Genomic DNA, 23079 nt, shown 5'->3' with positions numbered 1-23079 from the left:
CGGCGCACCTCGGTTCCGAGTCGGCGGTGGCAGTGGTGGGAGTGCTGCCTGCTTCTGAGCGAGGAGGGCCACGCGCCATCCGAGGCAACAGCTCTTCACCCGCTCTGTCCCCGTCCTCTGTTAAAGGATCTGAAGGAGCTTCCTGGAACCAGAAAGAAGAAATCCGTGCGGAGCTGCGGACAGGAAACATTCTGTCGGAGGCGCACAAAATGCATTCATGAGGCAGTGCGAACTAAATGAAGATTCGGGGAGAGTCTGGCCCGTTACGGCAACGTCCATGATCCGCTGGAGCACACGGGGCTCCGGCAGCATAGTCTGACGAGCGTCTGAAAACACGTGTGGAAGGTCCGTACCCTCGAGGTGCGCGTAGCAGAGGGAGGCCTGCCGGTGAACACACCAGTGACGGATCCAGCTCGGCGGCCATGCCGCGTGTGGGCAAGGCTGTGTGGCCGCGCGAGCCCCTGTGGGACATGCCCGCCACACCCTCAGCCGGAGCCCTGCCAGGCACACTCGGCACAGCCGGTGGAGCCACGTGTGAGTGCCCGGGAATAGCCGGTCTGCGCTGGAAAAATACCAAATCGTACCGTGGGATGTTTGTGCACGTGACATGAAGAATGAGTGACCAGCGTGACTCAGACACGGTATGAAGGCCACGAAGCCAGACAGAAGCTGCACAGGACGCGAAGTTCAGGCCGGGCCTGGAGGCGGCGATGCTGATCCCGGGATGGGCGTTGCGGGACGGCCGGCTCCGGGCGGGAGGGAGGTCCTGCTTCTCGAGCCCGGGCTGGGCGCCCGCGGCCAGGCTGAGTGGCACGCCCGGGACAGTCACTTCTCGTGTGCATGTTACTTCCCGATGAGATGCTCCTGGAGATACAGAGTAAGTATCTGTATGGGGGGTGTCCGTGTCGCAGAGAAACCCCCAGTGGGTCGGGAATGAGGGGATGATGGGCTTTGGGGTGGGGGGCATTTTCAACAGAGGGGTGAGGCCGGACCTCAACAGAGGTGGCGGCACGCAAGGCCTGAGGAGGGGAGGGAAGGTGATCCTGGTGAGGGAAAGTGCGAGCAAAGACCCTAAGGTTGGGGCAGTGGGGAGGGCAGAGGGCTGGAGCTGTGAGTGACCAGCGGCCGTGGGCAGGAGGTCAGCGGGGCCTCGTGCACCTGTTACTCGTGCTCTGAGTGGAAGGGAAACCTGGGACTTGGGGAGAGCGTGGAATGGGGGCCCCATAGGGTCACCCGGCTGGTGTCGCAGATAGCGGCAGGGGTCGGGTCGAAGTGCCGAGTGAATCAGCGGGTGTGCGTGAGGCGTCTGCCCTGACCAGAGTGCGTTCTCCACGCTGGGCTCGTGGTGCTGCTGGGAATGCTGCTCCCGGGTCCCCGGCCGAGCCCGGCTGCCTGCAGCCGTTGCATGAGCCCCGGAGGCACTCGTGGTCGTCCGTTTCCACGGCTCCTGGAACCAGGCCGCTGGCGCCACTTTCTGCAGCCCCGTGCGTGGGGTTTGTGACAGAAGCTGTGGGCAGCCTGGAAGGGCGAGTCCTCTGTCCACTGAAGCTTGAACACCCGCCTGTGGCTCTCCGTCTCGTGGACAGGAGGAGAACACAGCAGGGGCGCAGAAAGGTGGCCGTGGCCCACGTCCTTCAGAGCTTGGTTAGGAAGTTTCCTGGACGAGGGAGAAGGCCGGCCCCCAGGGAGACTGGGCCGCATCCCGGGGGAGGTTGCAGTGCAGGAGAGGGGACATGACGGGGACTTGGAGCCCTGCCTTGGGGGGAAGACAGGAGAGGCTTTGGCGTCCGTGGCAGGTGCATGGAGCCGGCTTTGCCCTGGGTCAGACCGTGTGCTCCCCCCAGACGCCAACTCTCTCCGCGATCACCTTGGGAAGGAGGCCCACGGGCTTCTCCGCCTGCCACGGGCACTGCTTGCCGGCGTCCACGCTGAGAAGGTGCCCTGGGGGTTGGCTGAGCTGGAGGGAGGCTCTGACACCCGCCCACTGTGGGTGAGCCGGCTTCCCGGGGCTGGTCTCCCCGGGCATGTGTCGGGGAAACAGGTGCACAGCTTAAGCGGATACAAGTGCCCCCAGAAGTTCCCTGTGGGGCACATGGCTTATGCTCAACTTTACACTAACTTCGCGTAACTTTAGACCTTTTTGCTAAATACCACTTGACCGTGTGGGAGAATCCAGGGAGGGCTTCTCGGAGCGGGACAGATGTCACCTCTGCTGTGGGCAGCGTGGTGGTCCCGTCTACACACTCAGGTCTGCGGTGCAGGACCCAACGGTTGGGGTTGGTGGGTGGACCCGCGCTGGCTCGAGTCCGCAACCGTGGGGCTGGCATGAACCCGGGGACGGACCCTAGAGCCGCCCGCCTGCCGCGAGGACTGCAGATTTCCACCGGCGTCCAGCGGCTGCGGTGTTTTCGACCCCGTCCCGCCGGTGCTCTTCCGTTTCTCCTGGAGCAGAAGCATTGAGATGCCGCGACGCGGAATTGCCTTTACGCCACGTGATGCCGTCAGCGCCGCGGTTCCCCGTGGGCGTGAAGACACTGTCAGGGGCGTGGTGGCTGGTCGGCCTCCCGACCCAGGCCTGCTGTGCATTCCTCGTCTAACTCCGAGCAGCCTGAAACCTCGGAGGGGGCCGTCCTCGTGTCTCTGGCCACGTGGCTGGCAGTCGAGGCTGGGGGCCAGATTTTTGCTCAAATACACTTAAAAATTGTCACAGGCCTCAGTTTACCAGTCAAGAAAAGCGTCATAGTAATACTAAGAGCCCACAAAGTTGTGGTGAGACTCAGCGCCTCCCGAGGGTCGCCAGCCGCGCCAGGGATGCTGCTCTGGTGGCCGTCGTCACGAAGGTGACACTGGGGATTTTACGAGCACTTTCTCTTTCGTATCACGGGAAAGCGGGAGTGTGGTCACACCACATAGGTTTTGAGCTTGAACAAGGTCAGATAAAAGTACCTCCGCTCCCTGGGCCTCGGCGGAAACGTCTGAAGTTGAGATGAAAACGTGTCACGTGTCGTGCGGCCGTGGCTTTCCGTGACCTTTCTGCAGGGCCTCTGAAGATGAACCCTCGCCACGCCTCCCAGGAGACTCGCCCATGGTGACTGCGTGTCGCGTCAGACAGGCACACCTCCCCAGGGCTCGTCCCTCCGCCGGCAGGTCACGGCGTCCACACTGTCTCCCGGTCCCCATGGGTCATGCGGTGTGGCTGCCAGTCACCACCACTCCGGGGCCTGGTGCACGGCTGCTGAGATAGAGCGGCGTTCTCGGGCACTCGCCCTGAAGCTCGGGACTCCCCCGTGTCCTGTCGCGGCCCCGTCCAGCGCAGTGCACAGAGCACGACCAAGGGTGAAATCTCGTTTGTCAGAGGTGGACGTTGATGCATTTGGAAGTTTGTGTTTCCTGAAGTTTGGGGTGTTGGAGAGCCGAGTGAGGAGGGGAGGACCCGGAGTCGAATGGGGTTTTGTCTCTGGTCAGTGCGTTTCCACAGCTCTCAGAGTTGGGGGGTGGGGGTGGGGGTGGGGGTGGGGGTGGGGGCGGAGAGGGACGGGGAGCCTCGTGCCGGTGCTGCTGCAGGTGTGGCTCTGGGGGCCCAGCCCTGTCGTCCATCTGCCTGCCTGGCCGGGGGAGGGCAGGAGGCCAGCCCCTCCCCCGATGGAAGCAGGTGGGTGTCCACGTGCCCTCTCGGTGGGTACCGGCGGCTCACAACGGTGCAGCGGTCAGGACCTGAGCGCATTTTAGGCCGGTTCTCTCCAACCAACTGCTGTGCCTTCCGCGCTCAGCCGTAGCAAGTCAGGTGACTGTCACACCCTCGCCCACCAGCTCCCACATGGTGGGTGCCCCAGGAGCATCCCACTGGGCGGGAGACCCCCACCCCCCAACCCCCAACCGCAGGGTCCCCGTGTCCTCGGGTGCGCCCCGTTCTTCCTGGCGGCTTCCAGCAGAGGCCGTGGCGTCCCTGCGCTCTGCTGGGACGTTTTCCCTGTCCGCCCCCGGCGTGCTCAGGGTCCTGCAGATGTGAGGCTGCCGGAGGCCGACTTGCCTTCAACACGTCACCAGGGACCTGTGCCTCTTGTCCCAGTGACTGTTCTGGGTCCCGAGTGGGGGAAAGGCTGCAGAGGACTGTTTCCCTGAAGGGTCACTCCCTGCTGTCCCGGGAGGAGGGGCGGCAGGTGTGTTCCCCGTGCGCAGCCCCACCCCGCCAGCCGCCAGGGTGCTCTTTCCCGATGGGGACGGTGTCGCGGTCGAAGAGCTGGTTCTGCCATGACACAGCCCCTGTGGAGTTTGCCGTCAGCTGCCGACACGTGGGCTTGACCTTGGAGCCCCCAGGACGGGCACAGCCACCGGGGACCCGACCCCCCAGCTGGGTGTGTGAGCCCAACGCCAGCTGTGGGCAGGGCGGAGTCGGGCTTCTAGCTGGTGTGTTCGGGGGACGACTTCACTAATGCCAGACGCCAGACAAACAAAGCTGAGAACAGGAAAAACTAAGAATGTGCTCGAACGTGTCACCACAATGCTGGTCACGATAATTTACCTGAAGCCGATCGTCCGGGCCCGTCCTGACAGCATCATGACAGCCCCCTCTTACGTGCCAGCAGACTCGCTCTGGTCATTCCAGCAGCTTAGTCCACGTGTGGCCACGGCCATCCTGACTGTGGCCGTGTGGCTGCGTGTCCGGAAGGAAGGAAGCTGCAAAGAACTTTCTGGATTTTGACCCTTGCGGATGTTGTGGCCTCGGGGCTCCAGGACTGTGTTTTTCAGACTCTGCGTGGCGCATCCGGGGTCGGGCCGGAGAGGGGCCTCCTCGAGAGCCCACCGGAAGTTCGGGAAAGGCCGCTCGTCGGGTGAGACCGATTGCGAGCGGCGGCGCCGGGCATCTGAGAAGCGGGCCTCGCGGGGGATTCGGGGAGCGGGACCGCGCGGGGACCTCCGCCTCCTGCCGCTTGCTCATGGGGCAAGACGCACGCGTGCTGCGGGGTGTCTGCCTCCGGGGAGTGATGGCGGGTTTTCTCCGCGGGGCGGGAGGTCGTGCGGCGCCCTGCTTCGTAGCTCGTGGCGCCCACGGGCCCAGGAAAGCCTGCTTGCGGCGGCCTCCTTCGGCCGAGGACTCTGGGAAGACAAGCTTGGCCTGACTCGTTTGGTGTATGGGGAAAATAAGTGGTGCCTTGTCCACTGTGGTCCCAGCGTCTGTCCCCCGGTACAGCTTCAGGGCCCGGAGGGTTTGGTACCATGTGGGGTTTGCCGAGGACTGCGGCCAGGGCCCCGCGGGAGCTGGGGGGCGCCTGCGCGGCGTCTGTTGGCCGTGGTCCCACGGGGCAGTGATGGGCGAAGCCTGTGTTCCATGTTCAGGATCACCCTGGGCAGCCGTGCACCGCGGTCGTCTGCGTCACCGTCTGCTCTGAACCCCACGTCCGCAGGGGTGAAGCGTGTCTGTGGCGTCGTTTGTAGCTGACCAGGAGGTCGGTGGAGGAGCAGGACACCACCCTGCCCCCTCACCGGGTTTGGGGTGACCGGGAAGGTGCCATTGGAGGACTGTCGTCTCCGGGCTGACTCTGCGCTTTCCTCCCAGTGGTGGTGTCGGGTGATTTTCGCTCAGTCTGTCCCCGACATACAGGACATCTCTGCCCCCGTTTGGGAGCCCCACTCGGATGTTCTCCCACATAGAGGTGATGGCCGGTTTGCAGACCGACCGCCCGCACCCTGGGAAGGTCACGCACTCCCCTCTGAACGCGGTGTGTTTATCCACACGCTTTCCCAACGACGTCGCTCCTTCATCCTGCTGGGCAAGGCGCCGTGTGCCGTCGGGAGGCGTGCGACCGGTCCGGGACGGAAAGCGTCGGGAACCACCTTAAGCTCAAACCTCGCACACTGTGACCGCAGGAACCACAAAGGCTTCGTGTTTCCCACATGAGTGTATACAGCTCCATGTTCCTGCTGCGGACACGTCCGTTCTGGTAAATCCCCTTAAGTGAACTTCACTGCATGGAATCAGGTTTGGCCCGAGCTACAGTCTCGATGAAAACTCCTTAAAACAAGCAAAATCGTGTCTGGAAAAGTCACCCTAATTTGCAGTATTTCATACTGAGCGCAGGGAACGTGACTTGAAGCCATCACTGTGCTCGCTTGCCGGGTGGCGACGTGCCAGGCTCAGTGGCGACGGTGAGGCCTGCGGTCACGGCCACCACACTGCTTCCTCCCTGCCGCCGGCTGCTCTCACATGGCGGGTCACTGTGTGCGCGGGCTGTGCCGATGATGTGCTTGGCTGGGGAGGCAGTGCTGGGGTCGATGAGGCTGACCGCCAGGCTCGGCAGAGGCCGGACGTCTGTGTCTTGGAGCCACAGGCCGGCTGTCGACCGGCAGGCTGGTGCATGACCTTTGGGCCCGGGATGAGGTCCTGGGACATGGCCGCAGCCAACGGGTGGCATCACTCTTTCCTCTGGAACCACACACTCCGTGGCTGCAGCCATGTCTGCCGGTCCCTTGGGACCGTGGACGCCCCGGTGATTGCGGAGCCGCTGCCTTGTGCCCGTAGATTCACTGCTCTCTCCTCAGCCAAGACGGCGAGCTTCTCCGTGCCACAGGCTGGGGCGAGCTGCGGCCACACACGGTTCTTGAGATGGCCCCAGGCCCCGGGTGAAGGGGGGGGCCCTGGCCCTGCAGAAGAGCTCCCCTCTGCTCGGCCCCGTTTTCCTTGTCCAGGCACCCGCCGACGCACGCTTGGGCTTCCAGGTCTTCTCTTGCTTAGAATGCCGCTAAGCACAGGGCACAGCTCCTTCCTTGAGATCCTGCTTTTGGTCTGTCCGGTGAGTGCCTGGAGTGGGCCTGCCGCGTCGGATGGCGAGTCCGTCCCGTTTCCGTGGCGGCCCCATCGGCTGCCTGCGGCACGCGGCTTCTGCGCGTCCTCACTGGCACTGGCTAGTTTTTGGTTTCCGCTCCTGCCGTCCTCCTGGGCGCGAGGCGCTGTGTCGCTATGGTCTTGTCTCGCGTTTCCCGAGGGGTCAGTGACGTTGGGCATCTCTTCGTGGGCATGTCTGTCATGTGTGCGTCGTCTTTGTGGAAATGTCTTCTCAAGCCTTTTGCCTGAGTTTCTGCTGGGTTCGTTATGCTCTGTGGCTGCATCTGTGTCCTGAGTGGGACTGCGGGCTGCGGGGTTAGGTCATGGTGACTTGGCGTGGGTCACTGGGTGCCCAGAACGGTGGGGAGGGGGTGGGAGACAGTGGGGAGCAGGGTCACCGCCGTGCAGCGACTGTGAGATGTTTCAGAAGATGCTCAGCACGGAGTCGGGGGTCCCGTGTGTACTTGAGGATAACTGGGTCTGTGAGGGAGCAAGGGTGACTTTGCAGCCTGGGTCCCCGGTGAGGGCCGGGCAGGACAGTGGGCACGGAGGGTGATGGTGACGGAGATGCTATCATGCGGGCCGCCCGTAGATCACAGACACCAGGAGACGCCGGGGCCGCCCCCCGGGGCTCCGCACCCCGACTGGCAAGGACTCGCCCCCGTCGGCATATGGGCTGTTCGTGCCAAGGCTGCAAAGCAAAAGAGTGTTTCTGGCGGGGTTTCAGGGAAACGATTTTCTCCGAGAGTGCATTAGAGAACGTCTTACGGCAACTTCGGAAGCTTTTAAAAAGGACGTAGGATCGTCTGCAGCAAGGAAGGGGAAGCGCATGGCAGGGCTGGGGTGAATTTAACGTGTGTCACGAACCCCAAACGCAGGTGGGTCTCTGTCCCCTTCTCATCTGAGGGTTATGTAGCAGACGTGCTGGTTCGGAGAAGTTCTCGGCTGCGGGTGTGAAGTGTCCAAAGGCGAACCAGGCGAAGACGGCGTCCGGCGTCGTGGTGTTCACATCACATCACATCACGCGTGCCCGAGAGCTCGCGGCCACATGGGTGCGCTTGTAACACGCGTGCTCGGTACTCACAGCGTCACTGCCCCCCACGGGGCCCCGTCCTGGCTGCATCAGGACCGCGAGTCCCTGGGAAGAAGCTGCTGCCCGGGTCCCCGGCCCCTGGAAGGCTCCGTGGCTCCCCCAGCTCCCGCCTGCGTCCCGGGCCCAGTCGGTGAAGAGACCCGCTGTTTCCTAGCCCAAACCCTAACCCTAACCCCGCCATGGCACTGAGGTGTCGGACGCCACTGGGCACCTGCCACGGGCTGCCGGCGTGCCGGCGTCCTGCCGAAGCCTGGTGTCCGTGCTGCGTGGCTTTTTATTTTACCTGCAAGGGGTTAAGGGAGTCCGGGCCGCACCTCCTGTCTGTGTGTGGTCCCAGAGGCTCCCCGAGGTCTGTCACCATGTCCCGAAACGACCGCCGGTTGCGCAGCCCTGTCAGAGCAGTGCGGACGCTCTGCGGACCCTGTAGTCAGAACAGCACTGAGGTCCTGACGATGCTCCATCTCGCTCGTTACAGAAGTCCACAACCGAAACACAAGCTGAGGACAGCTTCTTGTATAAAACATCAAATTGTAGGCAGGGCCCAAGACTTTGGCTTTCTGAACCAACGGGCGTCTGACTGAAGCACGACGGAGCTAGACAAGTGGGTCCTTTGGTGGTGGACGTGGCCCCACATGGGCCCCAGGGCAGTGCTCCGGCCCCAGCTCTGCTGAGGACACCGCAGACGGGGCTCGCGGCAGGTCCCATGCTGTGGTCTGTGTTCCGTCATGACCATGCGCACATGGGGGCTTTGGTGGCCAGTGGAGGATGTGGCCATCACACTCCCATTGGGAGGGTCGGGAAACTGGCCTCCCCGCGTGGCTGGGCGGCTCTGACCTGTCTTTCCCTGGAGTTGCTAGTGCTGCACACGGTGTTTTGGGGCCACTGTGTCAGGATCCTGCTGAATCTGGGGGTCCTTAGCACATGGCCCTGACCCACGGGCACGGCCTGGTGTGCAGGGCAGCTCATAGGGCACGCTCCACCCAGTGGTGCCGACAGCCCGCTCTGTTCCTCTGAGGATCATGACGCAGCTGATGCCCTCACCTGCGTGCCCGCCGGTGACCTTCCTCGGTGACCCGTCACCCACTGTTACCTTGGCTGAGTCACAAGGAACCCCAGCCTGAAAGCTCCGGTGATTCAGCATTGGGTCTGCAGCCCAAGGGCAGGTGGTCCCCCGGGCCCTGCCGGCACTGCCCCTCGCGGCTCCCTGTCACAGCCATGGCAGCCTGGGGTCCTTGTGGCTCCGGCCACACGGGCCTCCTCCCCCAGCAGCAGCTTCCGCGGAGCAAGGAGGTGCGCAGGGGAGACTGGGCCCCCCTTCCCTGGCCGACCGCTGTTGCCGTCATGGTCCTCCGGCTGTGGGACTGCTGGCTCACGGGGTCACTTTGAGGGTTATGTTTTGTGTTTCACGGTTTACACAGCGACCCAACTGTCCTCTGAAGCGGCTATACCCTTTCACTCTCCCCGAGTACAGCGACACTGGCTCTCTGGCGTCCACTCTGGGGACAGCCGTCCTGCCGGGCGGGTGCCCCACCGTGGGGCGGCCGTTTCTGATGACTGAGCAACGACCTGCAGGGAACTGACAACAGAAAGGTCCTAAAACGGCGAACGTTAGGATTTAATGTATGTGAGTCACACCCGCTCTGAGACCGGTCATCGCTGACCGGCGGAATCACCTGGAAAGTACGGAGTTCTCTACAGCAAGAGGGGTTGCAGCGTGGTCTCTGGGACGCAGCCCCAGGACCCAAGGTGGGCAGGTTTCTCCAGAAGGACCCGTCCTGGTGGGAGTGGGTGCACCCACGTCTCGTCCCAGTGGACAGCATCCAGGGCAGCCGCCCTGCCCTCCCCTGGGAACCCGACCCTGCTGTGTCCTCTCCGCGGTGGTGCTGGGGTTAATGTCGGGTCCGGCTCCGTGTGGCGGTTTCTCAGCTGGAGTGATTCTGTTGTGACCTCCCCCAGGAGCTTGGACCATCTGGAGGCCTTTCTGGCCGTCTCCCCTGGGGGGCTGCTGTTGGCACCGTGGGGGCAGAGGGTGGGGGGCACAGGGCCAGCAGAGTCCAGGCCGGCAGACTCGCTCTGCAGGCGTCCCCTGCCCCGGGTGCCCCCCTCCCGTGGGTGTGTGGACACGGCCTGACTCGAAACGCCCAGGCTCAGTGTAAACGCCAGTAACATGTCCCATCTGTGCGGTCAGCTCAGCCAACAGGCCTCCACGGGGCCCCGAGTCAGAGTCCGGACTCTTTCTCCCTTGGTCACTGTGTTACGGAGGCTCTGGGAGCATCTGGAAGGGCTTTGTGTCCTGTCTGGGAAGCTTTTATCTTATTTTGTTTTATTTCTTCTTCTTACGAAGCAGGTTCCTTTAGCTGCTACTTTGCCAGAGCAGCATCACATCTGAAAGGGCATCGTCTCCCTCAAGTCGCACGTGTTGGTCAGAACAGACCGTGTGTGTTTGCTCTCCGGGCGCGTGGCTGCCCTGGGAGTCGCAGGCCCGGTGTCCCCGTGGGAAGCCCAGTCCACTGAGGACAGCGTGCTGCCCAGGCTGGGGTCGCGGGCTCATCGCCTGCCTGGCCCTCCCCACATCTGAGTTTCCGACCCGGAGAGAAGACAGAAGCAATGTTGAATGTGACCCCTGGGCCTCTAGAGTGGGATCTTATCAAGACCTTGAAAACCAGCTTCTCCAAGGGCTTCGCTCTGCCCTGTGTATTGTCGCGTCCGTGGCCATCATCTCTGCACTTTGACCTCTGCTCCTGGTCCCTGCTGGCAGAGCCCTTGCTGGCTCACCAGGCCCTTCGCTTTGTTCAGCGGGACTGGGGTCCGCGTGGGTACCAGACCCCCCGGGTTTTACCCTGGACCTGCCCCATCTGGTAAAGCCGCTTTGTCTTGCTGGTGTTTCTCTTCCTTCATCTGGCAGATTGGGGTATGGGGCCGCCAGCCCCTGGGAACCATGGGTCGCTCAATACGATGGCTGCACCTGGTGCCGAGTGTTTCCTTTAAAAAGGTCGAGGTATAAGGAGTGTTTTCAAACGGACTGGTAACTTGCTTCCTGTTTGCTGTTAAACTGCTACCCTGGAGCGCCTGGGGGGCTCTGTTGGGGAGGTGACGGCCTTCAGCTCAGGTTATGATCTCGGGGTCCTGGGAGCGAGTCCCCCATCAGGCTCCCTGCTCGGCGGGGGGTCTGCTTCCCCTCTGCCTCCTGCGCGCGCTCTCTCTCTCTGATACATAAATAAATTCTTAAAAAAGTTAAAAAAGGAAGCACAGACATGACATGTGTGGCAGATGCCTTGCTTTTCCTGTGGCTGCTTCTGGCTTTGCAAATCCTGGCTGAAGCAGTGGGGCTTTGCTTGTGCTGCTGTCAAGCTGGAGACCGGGCTCCAAGGTCAGGGGCAGTGACCTGAAGGCCGTCGGGGGCTGGCATGGTGTTCGGGGAGTGACCCACTCTGACTGTCCCAGAGTGCTGTGCCCTGGACTCGGCGGCACTGCCCGAGGGGCCGGGCCTTGGCGGTGGTTTGGAGCAGGTGTGATTAAAAACTCTTGTTGTTATAAAGCCTGGAGATGGGGTGTCGAGGGGTGTGAAGGCCGTAGACCGTCCCAGACGGTCCCCGAGTGGCTGGTTTCACTCTCTCCTCCCCCCGCCCCCAGCTGTTGTCCCTGTGACCTTCATACCCGCTTCTGCTCAGAAAGCAGAGTCTGTGGCATGATTTGACTTAGGATCATAAAATTCAAAACATCAGAAACAAAAAGGGTTTACAAATGCTCCCGGTGTCCCAAGATTTGCGTGCTAGGAGGAAGCTGGGGTGTGCGTTCACCCAGGACGGAACGTGACTTCTCACCCAGAGCTGTGTCCCGGAGGCTGAGCTGGCGGGATGCCATGTGTACATCCATGTGAGGGTTCCCGCTGCACCTGACCAGAGTGGAGGGCGCGGTCGTCACGGGAGAGTGACCGGGGCACGGGGCCCTCGTCCCCGGCAGGAGCCATGTGCAAGTGCAGATGGAGAAATCCCGCCAAGAAAATCGTTGCAGACCTGGCAGCCACGTCTGCAGACCTGGGCGTGAGCCTGGCTTCCCAGCTCACAGCCCGCTTCTGGGCCGCGCAGGGTGTTGGCGCAGACCACTCCCGTCGGCTCCTGTTTCTGCAGAACTGGAGTATAAAACCCTGTCCTTTGTGACGGTCATTTCTGATTCTTCGTGAGGTGCTGTGCCTGTTAACACAAATCTGGGAATATTTGAGAACAGCAGCCGTTACCTGAGCCGTAGGGAGATTTTACTTTACCTTCTTGGGTGCTTCACCAGGACCGGTTACTGTCTTGGCCCATTACCATGACGGTGATGCTGCGCGGGTGGCAGACCCCAGGGAGAGCCTGTCTGAGGGCGGCTGTGCTGGAGCCCGGGGTCGCCATGCGTTGCTGGGTTCCCCCGCCAGGAGGGCAGAAGGGAGCCGGGGCCTGACTCTCCCGCCCCCTGCAGACCCCAGACGGGTCACCTGGAGCAGCCGTCGGCTTGGCCTTTGGCTGATCACACGCTGCAGGGACGGGCACCGAACGCGTCCCCTGAAGACGGCCCTGGAAGCCTCAGTTCCTGGCCGGTGATTGCGGTCTCTGTGATCGGGGTCCGCCCGTGCTCCCCCCGATGCCTGAGTCCGCCTGGTGGCTGGGCTGGGAAGGGTGCGCGGGCTTGTCGGCAAGGCTGGCGGGTGTGGCTGACGCCTTTTCCCAGGAACATTGCCCTTAGGGCGTCTTCAGCCCCTTCTGCCGACGACGGAGACCCTGGAAGCGCAGCCCGTGTCGCAGCTTCCTGCTTCCTCAGGGCCTTAGACACCATCGGGGGGTTGACCATCCCCGCGGCGCCATAGGGCCTCGGGGCTCTGCACGGTTCCGTGTTGGACTCCGAAGCGGCCGCCGTGTGGGAGCACAGGGGTCCCTGCCAGGGTCCACGGGACCTGGCCTCGTGCAGCCAGGGCTGTGACCGGAGACGGTCGGGCGGTATGGGCCGCTGCCCGTTGGCTCTGTGCTGTGGTCTGGCCACAGTGATGGTGTCGCGGAGACCAGAGGAGGCACGGCAGCCTGAGCACGCACCCCTGCTTGGTGCGGGGACCAGTCACCCCCTTCCCTCTGCACCCCAGCCTTCGACAGCCAGCTCCGCCCTGTCCCTCCGCGGCCCCCTCCCCTGCGGCGTGCAGCACCTTGTCCCCCCTCGGCCGAGAGTCTTACTGTGATGGTGCATGGAGCCCTCACGTCTGTCCTGCCACTGGGGCCCTGGGGCGGGCTGGACGGCTGTGCTCCTGGGTCATCAGACAGTCAGGCTGCCGCAGCCTGAACCCGGGGAGGAGCGGCTCCTGACCCCGCGGTCACCTGGTGCCCGGGGCCGGCCGGCGATAGTGCTTGCCTCGCACAGGGGCCCGGACACGACTCACTGTCCCTCCTTCCCGCCTGTGGCTCCGCTTCCGGAAGCTTCTCTCACAGACCCCCTGCTGCAGGCTGGCTCGGCCTGACGGGGACAGAGCCCTGGGGGCTGCCCTCTGGCCCCTCCTGTTGGCCTGGATCACCCAGCTTGGCCCCGCTCACCCAGCTTGGCCCGCGGCTGGCCTCCAGCCACTGCCCACTGGCATGTGTGACACGTGGATGAGGAGACAGCCCGCAGCAGGAAGGAGGAAGTGCCGCCGTTGCCTGGGGGCCGTTGTGTTGCCCTGCAGAGGACAAGGCTGGTCGCGATGAGTCACCAGCTCCTACCGCGCGGGGAAGGGCCATTGCTGCTGGGCCGCGGGTGGTCAGCCACCAGGGCCCTGAGCCGTGGTCCAGCCGGGCCTGACCTCGAGCCCCTCCGTGGGCTTGTGGAGGACCGCGTGTGGCGGGCGAGCTGCCCCCTTCCGGCGGGGGCCTTGTGGGCGCCCCCAGCAGCCTCCGCCCCGGGGGACGGGGCAGCGGCACAGGTGTCCACTGCGGGGAGGGGTGCTGAGCAGCCCACAGACGTGCCGCATGTGGCACTTGGAAACCGTAGACACGCGCGAAGTGAATTTCAGAAAACGTTCGTTTCACCCAGTTCTGTCGACGGTGACACGATGTCAGCAAGGGTCGTCGCGGGCCTTGTGGGCTCTTGGGCTCATGCTGAGGTTTCAGACCCGCGCCTGCCTCGGATTCGGGGCCTCTCTCAGGGAGTGGCCGCGTCTTGGGGTCAGGAGCCTCGTGCTGTGAGAGGAAACCGGTGCCGGCCACCGCTGCGCACACCACGGACTGAGCAGGTTTCTTGACCTTCCCCATCTCTGGGCTTGGGTTGCTCCGCTACAGTTTTCTCCCCAAAACGAAATCTCTACTTTGGGTTCCCGAGACTCCCGCAGATCCCGGCGGCCCGCGCACAGACCGTGGATGCTGGCCGGGCCCGGACTCCCGCACCCAGTGCTGCACGTGCCTCAGCGAGGAAACGCGTCCGCCCCGCGGGAGGCGAGTGACTTAGGGTTAAGAGCGTCCGTGGATGCCGGCGTGTTCTCGTTTGTGAATCCGGTAGGTTTGCTGCGTTCTCTGGTAATCCAGCTCTGCAAGGAGAGAGCCCACAGTGGCCTAAGTCCAGAAATCACGTAGTTCCCACGCTGGCCTCCTGGGTGGCGGTTCTTCCCGCGCTCTGAGGAGAACCGGGGGTTTGACACTTACACAGCCCCCGTGGGGTCTTGCCCTCGCCCTGCCCGTGTCCTCACCACCGCGAGCCGTCGGAGGCCAGCGAGGCGGGGCAGGCCAAACGCCATCCGTGCTTAGAGGTTTTATCTGGATTCTGGACCCAGTACATTTGGGCTTAGGTTGGCTGCCGCTTGCCAGTGTCCAGGCGGCCGTGTTTTCAGACTATGTGGAGCTCCTGGAGCTCTTGGGATCCAGATGATTCACGTTTAGAGACGTGTTCCTAGCAGGGAGGTGCCCCACATTCGCCGGGGACGGCAAACCGGGTGTTCCGATGGATTCTGGCTGAGGTGCCGGGCTCAGGTCTGCCGGGAACAGAGGGAGCCACGGGCTGGGGGCTGGAGGGCCGGCGCCAGCCATAAACTGTCTCCGTGGGGGCACCCAGGCCCTCCCTGAGAATGAGCCAGAACAGAGCCTATTTCTAGAAACACCTAAGCTCCGTGTTAGCGTCTTTCCCATCAGACGGAACGGAGCCTGTGAAAGCTTTGCTCGGACGTGGGAACCGGGACCTGCCGCACCCCCGGCCCCCAGTAACGTGAGCAGTGCTTGTCGGCAGGTCCCAAAGGGACCACACTCAGGCTGCAGGCTTCTGTTCTGGCCCCGCTGTGTGTTCTGCTAACCGGTTTGGCTTGTTTTACTGGAAATTTGAAACGCCCATTAGGTGATCAACAGGATCTGATCTTCTGCATGTTCCCGATGGTCCCCATGTCCCGTGGGCCCTCTGACCGTGGCACTAGGCTGCCTGATGGAGAGCCAGCCATGCTGGGGAGGGTCTGAGCGCCGCCTCGGGTCCAGCTGGTCACATGCTGATGAATTCTGAACTCACAGGCCTCCTGCCATCCCCAGGTGGCTAGGGGGTCTGCACAGATGCACGGGGAGCTCCTCTCCCTTCTGGGCAGGGCAGCCCCCATGGTCAGTGACCCCGTGTGTCCTGGGCTGGGGCGTGGCCTGCGTCCGCGTGTGAGCAGACGGTGCCCGTCTCACGCAGATGCCCTGTGCTGTGGAGTCTCGGCGGTCAGGTATGCTCCTTCGGAAGCACCTTGGGCTCAGGTTTGTCCTTTAGGAAATGCGTCTTGTTGAAAATGTTGGGTATTATAGAGGGCACGGATTGCATGGAGCTCTGGGTGTGGTGAAAAAACAATGATACTGTTATGTCAAAAATAAATTAAAAAAAAAAAATGGAACCTTGAGCACATTATGCAGTTTCCCCAGACCAGAGTGAATCTGGTAGAATCCACGTCTGTGCTGGGAGAGGGAGGCGGCGGCTCCGGCAGGTGTGGGGACGTGGATCCCGCGTAGGGGTGAGCACGCCCGTGACCCTGCAGATTTGGGGGCAGAACTAACTAGCAGCGTTAGTGGGGAATATTTCACGTGGCCTAAAACCTGCTTGTGCCCGCAGCCCTCAAAAGCCACGTTAACGGTGCCTGCGGGAGTCTGGGGAGACAGTGATGCGCTTCCCAGGAGCAGACGGACGGCCCTGCCCTCCCTGTCCCGTGCAAAGAAAGGGGAGCAGCACGCTGGCCCTGGGGGGCTGGTCACGGCGCGGCCTCCGACGCCGGCGGGGTGACGCCAGGCCTTCCCTGCAGTCGCCCCCCCCCCGCCCTGTGGTCCGGGGCGGTGGTGGTCTGGGGCAGCGGTGAGGGGGCCACCAGCAGCGTCAGGAAGGTGACGGCGTGCGTCCTTTCTTCTTTCCCCGCGTCTTTGGCACGGCAGCGGGATACGGCCGCTGTCGTACGCTTCTGTTTTCTTCCTTTCTGGAACATTCTGGTCCTGCTTGTGTCAGCCGCATGGCATGTGTGAGCCGGGCAGAGCCTGAATGTGCAGGTTGGAACCCCGGGACCCTGCGTGAACCCCACTGTGGAGTACCCGGCCCCCCACAACGCAGGGATAATTTTCAGAACTTTGTAAAACCGTGATTCCCGCCCAGATATACACAAGAGGCTGCACCTTGCTTGTTGCGAGGGAACCAGATCTTATAACCGGCTCAAAGGCGAAGTTAGGAGGGCGCCTGTCTCCAAGGAGGAGAGGCAGCTGGAGGGCAGCACCGCGGCCTCGGAGCGGGTGTTCGCCCGGGAGACACGTCGGGAGCACGGGTGGGGGACGTCCCTGTGCAGAGCAGTTGGGCGTCCGGAGACGCTGCGGGAGCGGCACGGCCTCGGCGCTCCCCACGCCCACAGGGGTGCTGGGTTCCCCGCTTCCACTGCCGGACACAGACCTTCCCCGGGGGGACACCGTGGGAGGAGCCCCAGCCCTGAACCCGCCTGGTCGGCAGAGCCTGGCGGCCTCTGTGTCCCCGGGGTCCTGCCCCTGCAGCCAGGTCCCTACACGAGACTTCTCTGCCTCCCTCGCTGTCCAAAATCTGGAGGAGGAGGAGAAAGTGAGCACTTTCAGATGCTTATTAAAATCTGTATTGGTCATTAATTTCTGGAAAAAATTCACTTGGTGCAAATATGGCAAAAACATTAACCCTTCTCAAATCTGGTGGTTTCTTTCTCTGTTCTGTAGTTCTCTCGGTGTCAGTTCCTCGTGTGGGGGCGCCCCCCTCCCCAGCAGGGACAGCAGAGCAGTGAGGGCACAGGGTCCGCCCTGCCTGGACCCTGTGGCTGGGCTCCACGCCGACAAGGACCAGCCTCAGCCTTGGCCACCGATGCTGGGGCCCCACTTCCAACATAGGCCGTCCCGAGAGCCAGGCGGGCCCCGGAACCCCAGGGGGCCCTGGTCAGCTTCGGGCTAAGGTCCTGCGCTCCCGCCACCGCCACCGTGGGCCCCGCCCGCTCCCGGCCAATGCCCTCCCATTGTCCCACAGGTTCATCCCGAGGCTGTGCGTCTGCGTAAAGGAGGGCTCCCTGGTGCCTCGTCCGTCCGCTCGTCCGTCCCCTCGTCCGTCCCCTCGTCGTCCGCTCGTCCATCCCCTCATCCGTCCCCTCGTCTGTCCGTCCGTCCCCTCGTCGTCCGCTCATCCGTCCCTCGTCCGTCCGCTCGTCCGTTCCCTCGTCCGTCCCCTCGTCCGTCCCCTTGTCGTCGCTCATCCGTCCGCTCGTCCGTCCTCGTCCGTCCCCTCGTCCTTCCCACGGCGCAGCCCCTGGAAGGCGGGGACGGAGGCAGGATCGTGCACGGAGCTGCAGGAGAATCCTGGGTGCCCCCGGCTCCGCCTGACCTCCGAGCCACAGCTCCATTCCTGGTCCGCGACTCTTTGTGGTGGGTGAGGCCGCACCGTCAAGGTCTTGTCCCTCATTTCCAAGAAGCTGGTGAACTCTGAACCCTGTTTGCTGCCCGGGTTGGCGTCTTCCTGTTGGGGTCCAGGCCCCCAGTGGCGGAGGCTTTGGTGTGGGGTCGCTCCCCAACGAGTGGCAGGTCCTCCTGACGTCCGTGAAGAACAGCCCAGACGTCCAGGAGAGCAGGGGCAGCATCTAAGGGACTTGAGCCTGTGCCCCGGATCTCGCGGAACCGCAAGGGACGCTGGCAGCCACAGAGAAGAACGTGGCCCATGGTCAGCCCGTCCCCAAGGCCGTCGGCCGCCAAGCCCCAGCGCCATACTCCAGAGGGATGGGCCGCCAAGCCCACGGACACAGGATGATTGGGCTTCTCGGGCAGTGACGAGTGGATCCTTGTCGAAACTACTGTAGCAGAGAAGAACCAAGGCAGAGAGCCCCGCAGGGTGTTCCGAGGGCCGCGTCTGTGTGTCACGCGGCTCCTGGCAGCGACCCTTTCTCAGAGTGGCTGCCGTCTCGGGCTGGGGGTGGCTGCCGCGGCGTCCCTGGGCTGGCGGAGGCTGGGGTTGCCCACACTCTTCTCCTCTTCCCGGCCCTCAGCACTCCCTCTGCGCCTGCCCGTGTCCTCTGGCCTCGTGCGGACCCTTCCAGGAGGCTCGGTCCTGCTTCCGCACAGACCCCCGGGGCCGCTGCCTACACGGCTCTTGGCGGGCCCGCACCTGCCCTGGCCCTTGGCGCCCTTCCTGGTTGCTCCCCTGCGGTTGTGTGAGAGTCACCGAAGGGAGTCTGATGGGCACGCCTGGCACTGCCTCCCCACCCCCAGAGCTTCTGCCAACGGGTCACCTTGCGGCGGGCCAGTGAGCAGGGGTTGATGCGGGTCGGGGGCTCACCCGCCGCCGTGACTCACCACCTCGCCCTGACCGAGCCTCGTGAGCTCTGGCTGCAGCGACGTCCTGAGGTGAGGTGGTCCAGCGTAGCGTCTGAAGCCCTTGCCCCGGGAGCCGCGGCCGAGATCACCCGGCCGAGCCGTTGCCTGGTCCCTGCCTGAGCCTGCTGTTGGCAGAGGTGCGCCGAGGACTCGCGGAGCCCGCCGGCTGCACCTCCTCCTGTCACCGGGACGGCCAGTCGTCTGCCCGCAGACAGTGCGGAGCGACTGTGCACGTCAGCACGGGGTTCTGCCCGGTCATGGCCCCTGCTGGATCCTTCACTTCCCGAAGGGTTACACGAGAACTCTCCATCTCAGTTCCCAGAGTCCCTGCGGAGACTGGGCAGGGACGTGGTTCAGACCCAGGAATGGCCTCTCCCTCGGAGAAAACGAAGAAGGGCGAGCCGGAGCCCAGGACGGATGGCGGGCGTGCTCGGGAGCTGGGTGACCGCCACGCGTCGCTGCAGTGAGAAGAGATGTGGCGCGCGAACCACACAGCGACTCACGGAGCGGGAGTAGCTGTCACATCGCTGGTGAGGTGGGACTCGCCTACCACAGGGCGTTCGCATGTGTGCGACGCATCCACGCCGGTGGAACAGGTTCGCGGCGCTGTGCGCCCACCGCACCCCCAGTCAGAGCATCTGCCTCCCCCACTCGGATTCGCAGGTCGGTTCGTCGGGTCAGGAGACCGGAGCCCTCAGTGCCCATGGCGTCTGCTCGGTGCTGATCTCGCTCGCCGCCCGGACCGCCTCCTTATTTATGTGTGGTTCCTCCGGACAATGGTGCCGGCCGGCCCGCCGAGCGCTCTGCCCGGCCTCCCCGTCAGCCGCCGTCTTGGTGAAGTGTCTCCTCGTTTCTGCATGTGACAGTGTCGCTCTCGCGATGGTAAGGACTCCTTCCTCCTCTGTGTGAGTCCGCCGGGTTGGGAACGCGCCCGCCATGGTGCCTCCCCTCGTGAGCTGCAGGAGGGCGTGTGGAGCGGCGCTGGCGTGGCCCTGGGTTTGCGGCTTGGAGGCCAGAGGATGCTTGGGCGCGTCCCCGTGGGACAGGTGTCCACTTTGGTCTGGACGTGGTGCCAGCCGTGGGGGTGTGCGGGAGCCGTCCTCCAGGGCCACTGGGAGCTGGGGAGGAGCCGTCGGGGGCGGCTTCAGCCCTGCGTGGGGATGCACACCCCCGGCCGTCCCTGGCGCTCCAAGGTATGCATCGTGGAGGCCGTGTTGGGTGTCATTGCTGGTCCAGTCCGAGATGAATCCCTAAAGACAGAGGCTGGTGTCGCTGTTTTCCCGGCCTTGGGGGTTTCGTGACGACCCATGTGGTCACGCTCCAGCTCAGAGCAGCGTAATGCTGTTCCGTGGGCGCCACTGCTGGACGCAGACCGTGGGGCTGGTGTTTGGCTCAGGACTGACGAGGTCGTGAAGTCATATATCGGGACTAGTAAGTGTTTTCGCTGCTTCTTGGACAGAGAAGCAGAATCCCGCTGACAGGGGGACGCAGGAGTGCTGAGCGACAGGTCCGCAGCCACAGAGTCAGTCCGCTGCAGGATGCACGCGTGATGGGCGCTTAGGGGAGCCTTGTGGGTCGGGTCTCCCCACGTCTTGCACATTTGGTTTTAGTCTCCTCTCAGAGCTGGACGTGGATGCAGAGAACACCACGCAAACCGTGGTCTTGATCTGAACCCGGATCTCTGCCGGCTCGTCAGGGGCACACGTGGGATGCCCCGTAAGGTCCTGACCTCGGGACGTGTCCTTCCCTGGGCCCCGTGACGCTGACTGTGTGGTGAGCAGCGTCCGCTGGAGGCCTTCACCGAAGGCCTTCGAGTCCACCGAGTGGTCACTGGTCCCAGGAGCCAGGGGCCTTCTGGAAGCTGGTGGCTTCTTTCTGTCCCTCAGGGAACGGCAGGAAGGCAGCATCCTGAGGTGGGGCTGAGCGCTCACCCGGGACGTCTGGGTCCCTCCCCACTGGGTCTGTCGTTGCAATGACGTAGCGAGGCCGACTGCTGGTTGGTGACTCTGGTCTCGTCCTGCAGGCGGTAGACGGTCACTATTCGCGTGGTCATATTTGAGGTGTCCTGTGCTTCAACAGCGCGCGTCCACGAGACGGTGTGCAGGGTGTGGGCTGGCCTTGATAACGTTCATTCCGACTCTGCCTCCCTAGAGAGGGGGACCCGTCCGGACACAGCGGGCGCCTTGGCTGCCCCGTGGGAGGGCTGATGTGTCCACAGTCAGTGCTGGGGCCGAAGCCAGTGGCTGGAGAAAGGTCTTCAGGATTTTCATTTTTGTAGTAAAAGCTGTTTTTATGTTCTTTTCCTGGTTCCTTTTCTGTGTATTCTCTTCCAGCGTAAGTTCGCAAGCAGCAGGGATAGAAGCCTTTTGACCCAGAGTAAGACACGTGATGCTCTTACGGGGCGTTTCGTGAGCACCCCCAAAATGGGAAGGCAGCAGGAAGGGGCAGGGGGCGGTGGCGGGGGCACGTGCTGGCTCGGGTGCGGCCTGGCCCTCAGGGCCCTGGGTTCCTATTGGGCTGCGGGCTCCTGGCAGGGCCATGTCCCCAGACCCTGCCGGTGACGGGCCAGCCTGTTCTCTGCCGGGGATCCTGGGTTTCTCGCGTCCCCGCCGGGCGTGTGCAGACATACCGCTGGAGTTACGGAGACCGGCTTGGTCTCTGCCCTTCGTCTGCACCGGCGTCTCGCAAAGCCCGGCCCTGTCGGGAGGCCTAGAGGCGGCATTGGCTAAGGGAATGTGCACGCATGTGCTGGGGGCACGCCCAGAGGCTCCCAACCCTGGGGACGGGCAAACCGATGGCACGTGAGCAGAAACACCAACCCAGTCCTGAGTTCCCATCAGGGGTGAGGGCACCCTGACCCACAGGGGTGGGCACAGCAAGCCGCGGAGGCGGGAGACCCCGGGCTCCAACATTTCATGTTCGTTGTCGGCAGCTGGGGTGCAGCGCTGCCCTCGGCCTGCGGAGCTGCCTGAGGCCGTGATCAAGGACACTTGGGCCCGAGCTTTGATCTGATCCGCCTTCTCCTGTCCTGTTGACACTGACCGGCTCTCCTCTCCCACGTCCCGGAGCCCAGGGGCCGCCCGGACAGAGGCCAGGACCCTGAGCTGGGCCGCCGGCTGGGGGAGAGGGCCTGGGGACCCTGAGCTGGGCCTGTTCGAGGCTTCATTTTAGCTTTCATCTGTCACTGTGATGTCCTGGCTCTTCTGTGTTGACAGCATAGGGTTGGATGAGTGTAAAGATTCTTGGGGTCAGAAGCTCATGGGCCTCACGGGCACGACCCTTGAATAATACGAATCCGGGCCAGACGGCAGCCGCCTCTCTCACTGGGAGAAGCCTCGAGTGGGGAGCGGGAGCGCCCACGGTGCCGTCCTGCGCGACGGTCTTCCCCTGCTCCCGGGGGTCTGACAGCTGCCCTCCTGTGTTGGGAGCCCGGGATCGTGCCGCGCCGTCTCCTTGGAGCCCCGCCGTGTCCTTTACCCTGACAACCAGCTTGAAGGGGCTTCCCGCCGGCTTTTCTGGGGGAGCAGACCGCCCATTCAGCCCAGTCCTTGGGGAACGTACTCCATGGGGGTTGAGTGGGATCGGGGCGGCCGTGGCCTGGGCAGCCTGTGCGGGTGAGGCGTGCGTCCCAGACGGCACTCCGGGAGGAGCGGTCTCCCTGCTCACGCCACTCTGTCCCCAACAGTGTGCCGGAGAAGAGAACTGGGTGGACAGCCGGACCATCTACGTGGGGCACAGGGAGCCCCCCCCAGGTGCTGAGGCCTACATCCCGCAGAGACACCCCGACAACAGAATCGTCTCCTCCAAGGTGAGCTTCTGTCTGGGACCTTGTCTCCCTGAGCCCTCTGGGGTTGCTGGTTACCCGCTCTGCCAAAAGCAGTGACTCCCGACTCTGTGCCCTGGTTGCAGTGGGACAGCCGCTTCGTGTTCGTGTGTTCCTTTCAAAGACTCCTGCAGGGACTCTGACGTGCCGGGTCATTGTCCCACCTTTTCTGTCCCTGGGGTGGCCCCCACCGCCCCCAGCTGCCCTACCCGCCCTGGGCCCACAGCACTGCCTCAGTTTCTGACGGGTGGGGGAAGGAGCGTTCGAGACAGACGTGCTGCTTCCCGGGGCTTTCACGGCGGGTCCTTCCCACGAAGGCTCCTTCTGAGCGGGAGGAACTGAGTCGACCTCCTCGCAAGGGGCAGGTCAGGCTGAGGCCACACAGACGGTCCGGGCCTGAGTCTCCACTCCTGAACGGGAGGGGCCCTGCGTCCTCTGCTCTGAGATGACCGCAGGGACAGGGTAGTGGCGCAGCGAGCTGTCCGTGGGAGACGATGGTGCGTCGTTTAAGGAGAAATCACGTACAGACAGCACAGCGTCAGCG

At 63.6% G+C, this 23079-nt stretch overlaps 1 protein-coding gene across 11 annotated transcripts in view; it reads left to right on the top strand.

Annotated features, from left to right (window-relative positions):
- ATP11A (ATPase phospholipid transporting 11A) overlaps window positions 1–23079 on the top strand; it is a 105345-nt gene that overhangs the window by 23339 nt on the left and 58927 nt on the right. For 9 of the 11 annotated variants that reach the window (XM_004746005.3, XM_013053042.2, XM_013053046.2 and 6 more), the window contains exons 1-2: window positions 19262–19594; window positions 22398–22520. In XM_004746005.3, the coding sequence (XP_004746062.2) occupies window positions 19277–19594; window positions 22398–22520 (441 nt within the window). In that variant the 5' untranslated portion in view covers window positions 19262–19276. Of the gene's footprint in view, window positions 1–643; window positions 878–19261; window positions 19595–22397; window positions 22521–23079 lie in introns of those variants that run through there. The other 2 variants (XM_013053044.2, XM_045081281.1) reach the window with 2 other exon arrangements.

Source organism: Mustela putorius, unplaced genomic scaffold (assembly GCF_011764305.1).
Source record: "Mustela putorius furo isolate JIRA1106 unplaced genomic scaffold, ASM1176430v1.1 tig00000551_pilon_pilon_pilon, whole genome shotgun sequence".
Taxonomy (NCBI): domain Eukaryota; kingdom Metazoa; phylum Chordata; class Mammalia; order Carnivora; family Mustelidae; genus Mustela; species Mustela putorius.
The sequence above is the reverse complement of the archived record's forward strand: the minus strand, read 5'-3'. Positions and strand labels throughout refer to the sequence as shown.